The sequence below is a fragment of the Littorina saxatilis genome, linkage group LG5 (genome assembly GCF_037325665.1).
Source record: "Littorina saxatilis isolate snail1 linkage group LG5, US_GU_Lsax_2.0, whole genome shotgun sequence".
NCBI lineage: Eukaryota > Metazoa > Mollusca > Gastropoda > Littorinimorpha > Littorinidae > Littorina > Littorina saxatilis.
In genome coordinates this window covers 20177934-20184685 of record NC_090249.1, presented here as the reverse complement: position 1 = coordinate 20184685, position 6752 = coordinate 20177934, and the positions used below count along the sequence as shown (strand labels likewise).

General features: G+C 41.1%; 1 protein-coding gene across 1 annotated transcript in view; it reads left to right on the top strand.

Annotated features, from left to right (window-relative positions):
• The first annotated feature begins 89 nt into the window (after positions 1 to 89).
• The window catches only part of LOC138966507 (coiled-coil domain-containing protein 178-like), a 30632-nt gene continuing 23969 nt past the window's right edge, over positions 90 to 6752 (top strand). The window contains exons 1-5 of the mRNA XM_070338774.1: positions 90 to 187; positions 3571 to 3735; positions 4349 to 4405; positions 4888 to 5100; positions 6223 to 6363. Of these exons, the coding sequence (XP_070194875.1) occupies positions 3603 to 3735; positions 4349 to 4405; positions 4888 to 5100; positions 6223 to 6363 (544 nt within the window). The 5' untranslated portion in view covers positions 90 to 187; positions 3571 to 3602. The remainder of the gene's footprint in view (positions 188 to 3570; positions 3736 to 4348; positions 4406 to 4887; positions 5101 to 6222; positions 6364 to 6752) is intronic.

Here is a 6752-nt window from a genome sequence, read left to right as displayed (position 1 = left end):
TGATTACAGAAGGTCAGGGATTCGGTACAGTTCGGTCAATTCCGTGAGCCTCGTTTTCACTTCGGAAAGCTTGTGTTCATTTCCGATCGGCCGTGGATACGTCTGGCGTCAAAATGGCGGGCAGTGGGTAATCCAGGCAAGTGCAAATTCGCATAAAAAGCTGAATTTTGAGCGGATACACCCACACGTAAGTGGTTGACGGTACTAACGTTGTTTTTTCGTTTTCACTGTATGATCCTTTCTCCGTGTTTCTTCTTCGATTTAACATATTTTGTGCTTGGTTCTTTTTTTTTTCAAGCCTCAAGGATCCTTTTTGGCTCACGTAAGTGTAGCCTATGCGATCGTAACTTTGTCTGTCTGTGCGTGCGTGCGTATGTGCGTATGTGCGTATGTGCGTGCGTGCGTGCGTGCGTGTGTATGTCTGTGATAGAAACTTTAACATTTCCGAGTCTATTGTTGACAAATGTTGTGATCAATGGTAAACTTTGCTGCGAAATAGATAAGCACCAGGTTTGGTATATCAATATATTAAGACTCTGACATGGTCTACGCATGCCCTTTTTGTGCAATGAATATAAGGCCTAAAAAAAAAAATAGGTGTGGTTACGGTAACCCGACCTACCCTATTTTTAGGGGCCGACCCTATAACTTTTTATTACATAAATGTCAAACAAACAAAAAAAACACACAAGAAAACGAGTGCAGAAAACGCAATGAAAGCGAAAGCGCCCGAGTCGCACACTTATTTCCCTGTCAAGTAGGTTTAATTTGTACACATTAGAAAAAAAAGTTTTAAAAAAAAAAGTGATTGCCTATACCTTCCTACCCTATTTTTTTTGGCTATGTTACCGTAACCATATATATATATATATATATATATATATATAACAAATTTATATATAACGAAATCAAGGAAAAGAAAAGCCAAACAAAGAATTTCAAGTGGCAGCCCAAATTTTCGACCTGTTGCCAGGCCTTCCTCAGGGGCGTGTAATATACATGTATATATATATACATTATTCCCGAGTACGCTAGTACTAGGGCTCAGCAGACTTTAATTGTGTGTCTGTGTGTCTTTCTCCACTTAACAGCTTATTGCTGGGAAACTACTGGGCGCAGTTCGTTCAAAAGTTGATACACTAACTTGATAATAGGTCCGATTGATCGTATTAAAACTTCATAATGTTACCTGGGACCTAAATGCGAAATAAACCACAAAAACGACTTGGCCGTAGGAGGAGTTCACACCCGCCGGGCAACACGCAGCCATTGACCTGATAGAACAGCCGAACGCGTCACACAAAAATACGTCATGACAAAGTTACACGCAAAGCGAAAGAGACTTTGACGTCATTTACTTTTGTTCGGAATTTTCTGTCTGTTCCTAGCTTGTCAGTGAAGACCTGACGTGAGTAAGCTTACCCAAAACGTCTTTGTTCTCTATTCTCATTGCAGCTGTGAAATAATCAGTCTTGTGTCTCGGTCGTGTAGGTACAGAGTTTGCTTCTGCAATCATTGTGTTCGTGTTGATGACGGCTTCATAAGACAAAATAATAAGCGAATCTATCGCGAGGAAGACGTTTATGTACAAATCACCGAACCCAACCCATTTTTTGTGTGCATTTTTCTGAAGAATAAACTGCATGTGGTTAATTTAATGCTTGTCGAAACGAGCCATAAGGCTTTAGAATAAAAGATTTCACGCATTGCTTGGCCATCTGATCACAGATGAGGTCGCAGTTTGTAGGTTGAATCTATGAATCGGCCAGAGATAGATCTGCATTTCTGGTCAGAAACCAACATTCACACCACAGACATTCCAAACATTTATATTTATTGAGCGAGCCAGTCTGAAGAGTACTCGGGTCCAGCGCGAGCGTTTTTTATACTCTCAACACACACACAGCAATTGAGGTCACACACATGCTTAAACTGCCATACTGTACACCCCCCCCCCACACACACACACACACACATCACACAGTGACACACACACACACACACACATCACACAGTGACACACACACACACACAAACATAAAATGATACCCAAACACACAAACAAGCACATGCATACAAAAAAACAAAAGACATCATAGTGACAAACACACACAAACAGAACAATAGCTGGCAGTGGCAGTCACACACATGAGAAGAAAACTAAGCCGAAAGTGAAATTTAAAGGCACACACAGCTTCCCGTAAACCATTTGTTTCTGATCACTTAGCTCCCCGTCGGAAACAGTTCACGCATGGTCGTGTCTCAAAGCAGACGATTTTTCTGCATATAGCTCGCTTTGTTTGAAGCCAACCGCCGCCGATAAGTTTGTGTGACTCGCAGCCGTTTGTTGCATTTTAGAATCTGAGGTACACAATAACGTGCTATTGCAGATACAGCCAGTCGCATTGAAATCACAAACTGACGACTAAAATGTGAAGAAAAAGGAAAGTGGGTTCATGATGGCTCAGGGATTAGATAAACCACGAAATCTGGTGTGTGGTTTATGCGAGCTAAATAGCAATTCAAACGAACTGTTCCATTTAATGCTATTAATTGCTATTGCAAGTGTGTTCCATAAGGTTAGAACTGCTTTTTCATGAGAAGATGTAGATTGTTTTGTAAACCATTTTAGACAAATTGGGGCTTTAAGTAACAATAGCTGGCACTGTGGCAGTCACACAAAATAATGAGAAGAAATCTCAGCAGAAAGTGAAATTTAAACTTGTCAAATATAAAAGAAAACTTCAGCAAAAGCAGACCTGTGCACATTTACGGTTTCTCCGTAATTTCTCCGATTTTTATATGCAGAATACGGTGCTACGGATTTTTAATTGAAATTCCGATGTTTTACTCGACAACAAATGTTGTAGATGTGCACAGGTCTGCATAGATGTCTTGTTTGGCACGATCAGCGTATTCATGACTTTCCGACCTTGACATTGTAGTTAGGGTCATGTGGGCGTCGGCATCATTGTCCAATCAGAAATAATCAATGATCATCTCCAAAGTGTGTTCCGGTCCGAAAAAAGGTTGGTAAAAAGAAAAAGAGAACGTGGTTTGACAACTAAAGGGCATTTTGACCGGCTCGCACTCCAGCATCGTTCCCGTTATTCTCAAGACAACCTGGAGATCGTAAAATCGTCTTCTCCGACACTTGCAAGAACTTCACGAAAGAAGAGCTTGCAAAGCTAAAATCTGCCCACTACTCCACTGTGCAGGCGAGGAAACGCCAGGCTGCTGCTGTCAAAAAAGCTGCTGTCAAACAGTCCAGTGATGAATGAATGTCGGAATGACAGACCAAAGACATTTACAGAACAAATGTTACAACAGTGTTGATGTTTCACCTTGGCTTGTTAATAAATAGTAATTCCCATTCTACTGCGTCATAGTGTTTCAGTTTGTGTGCTTTGTGAGCAGAATTATGTCTTGAACTGTCGTTACAGCTTACTACTGAAACATTTTAAAAACTACTGAAATTTGGTTTGTTTACTACTGATAAGCGTTTTGAGTGTGCACAGGTCTGCAAAAGTATTCATCTGTAATTTTTTGCTGTTGTTTCTTGCCTTGCAGAGCAAGCAAAAGGCACTGTTGATCTGCTGAAGATGGCAGCGTCAAAAGTTGTACGTGTGGAAGATGTACTGCAGGAAGGGGACAGGGTCTCTCCAATGCAACTGCTGGGAAGAGAGGAGCACAGTGGGGAGAGCAAGTCCACACATGGATCATTATCAGTAACAGGTATATGGTGACAGAACACTTGATCTTGTTTAATATACAAGACACGAAACAATGTTTGATTTATTGCAGGCATGAGATTTTTGGAATCATTCTTATGATCAATACATTGTCTGGGGGGGGGGGGGGGGGGGGGGGGGGACATTTTTTGCTTCAGGCTTTTGTAAAATTTCTATTTTCATGATCTCATTCTCATGGCTGACTTGCTATTCCAGTGGATTTAGCTTTTATGCCAGACATCCCTTCCCCATTTAGCATTTGTGTGGGTTGATGGATGAATGGATGGAATGCAGCTGCATATATAAATAGGTTGTAAGTGCAAGTGAATAGGGAAAGAGCTCATTACGTATTACAAGGAAGGCTGTGCACAGGTGTGATGGAAGTGAATTGTACTGTTTGTTTCTTCATTAACCAAGTCAAGTCAAGTCAAGTTTTTATTGTTCATTACCCAGGGGCATTATAAACAATATATAAACCAGTGACACTTCTTGATAGCATAATACATGTAGTTGTATACATATATGTTAGTTCCCTTAAATTTATTTCATGTTTGTGGAGTGTGAAAAATTAGTTATCCGAACCCATTTGGTGAATTCTGTGTATTTTTAATGTGCAGCTTTGGAATCACAGAAAGATGGTTCTGAGGCAGCAGAGGAAGAAGCCGAAGCAGAGGGTATCAAGATTTTCACAACTCTTTGTGTGTTTGTGTGTTTATGTTTATGTTCAGATGTATTTTGTAAAAATATAAATAAAAGAATGCGCAGAGTTTGACTTAGTCTTTGAGTTCTGCAGTTGTCCGCAGTAAAATATTACCATATTTTTGGGACCACAAGGCGCTTCGGTGTAAAAGGCGCAACCCCCACTTTTAAGGTTGAAATGAGAAATATCCACACAAAAGGCGTTTTCAGTGTATTGGCAGAAACGAGAGTAACCCTTCTTGGTCTTCAGCATGCCAGTGCTCTCTTAGTAACTTAAAAGTCTTAGCCTACTAGTCTTGGTGAAAGAAACATGCTGGCTGCACATTCAGTTTTATACTGTGATTTACACAGATAGACAAAATGTAATCATTTCGCTTCATCAGATTTACGCGACTTGTTTGATTTATTAGACACATCCTTTTTTTCATAATATAGCACTCATGTCCTTTATTTTCAGATGAAGTTTACCCTCTGCCAGAAAACTGGCCCCGCATAAAGCAGCTGTCTCGGCCCATGAGCTGTGCACTCAGCAAATCCCGGATGCCTTGTGTGCGTAAAGCTGTTTCACACATGGAGTTGATTCAGAACATCATTGAAGAGTGGTTCAAGCGGACTGTTGAAGAAATCAAGAGTCGATCCTCTACACGCTGTTCTACCGCTTCTGCGATGGGTAAATGAGTGTTTGTGTTTGTGGAGGGAGGTAATGAGGGTTGTCAAGTGTTATTGACAGTAAAGGGGAAAGAAAGAAGCGTGTATATAGTTTAACTAGATGATTACCCGCTTCGCCGGGTACCGGCTTCGCCGGGAAGAAGTAGAGCCGAATACCAGGCTGTGCCTGGGACCCGGCTTTGCCGGGTGTACGCCGGCTTTGCCGGCGCACGAAGGAAAGGAGATAAACGCGCAAAACACTGGAGACCTTCTAAAAATAGTAACGTGCGGTGACCTTCTAAAAATAGTAACGTAGTAACGGGAATATGGATTGACGCCACACGGAGGAAGGGAGATAATCGCGGCTGAAAACACTGGAGAAGATAAGGAAGAGTTACTGGTAGTGGATCCCGACAACAACAACAAAAAACAAAAAAAAATCGGTTCAGCGCGCACAGCGCTGCGCGCTGAGAGCACGTGTTGAAATATCTCATCGATGAGGTTGTGTCCGGGGTGTAGCTGAATACGGTGTCCAAATTTGAAAAAGATCCACCGAGAACTTTGGCCGTGCATCGCGAACAGACAGACAGACAGACAGACAGACAGACAGACAGACACTTGTCGTATATATATATAGATGTCCGAGGGTTGTCAAGTGTTATCGACAGTAAGGGGGAAAGAGAGAAGTGTGTCAGACTGTTACTGTATACATTTTATGTAATGATGGTGCAAGCTCTTTTGCACAATGGCAATGAAGTACCGAAGCATGAATCCTACGTACCTCATGTCCAGATTGGTACCAAATGGTTTGTGAGTCCAAATTATCATCACAATGCAACAATTGATTATCAAAATTTTTATGTTAAGCCTTTGAGTGATTCATTCAGAAAGTGAATGATTTAGTCCATGTTGCTCAATTTAACTGTGCTAAAAAGTGTAGTTGCACTAATTCAGAAGTTGTTTTTATTTGCATATATATTACCAATGATTACAGAGTAATGCAACGTGGTCCGTATACATGTAGTATCATGTTTTGGTCTGCATGGTGTGTCTTCTAAAAATGCAATATGTAAAGCGACGCAATTTGTTATAATATATAATTTGTTCACATATGCATTTTCTGTATTATGTATTGCTTTTGCAGCTATACCAAAGAAGCAGCTGCGATTTCGTGACCCAAGTGTGAGCAGCCATTCCCGCAGTGCTATCTCCAGCATGTCCAAAGTGTCCTCAAGGGGTTCCTCTGCTACGCTTTCTGTCCATGGTCTTGGAGTCGACTCACCAGGTGTGTCTTTTTTCAAGTACATTTATATAGCCTAATATTAGCACCACTCTTACTTTTCTTGCGTGATCAGTTATGAGTTGTAGACTTGAAAAAAGGAAGCAGTCACAATGATGCACAGGTCATATATAGCATGCATGTTTATTCAGCAGTTCATCAATAAGATGTAAAACAATTACTTACAAGAATCTGGAAATTATTTCGGGGGAAGCATGTTGGGTATTGCCGTGTTTCTATGACCCACAGAACTCTGACATGGATTACAGGATATTTTCCATGCTCACTAGGTCTTAATTGTGCTTGCATATACACATGAAGGGGGATAAGGCACTAGCAGGTCTGCACATAAGTTGACCTGGTAGATCGGAAAAATCTCCACCCTTAACCCACAA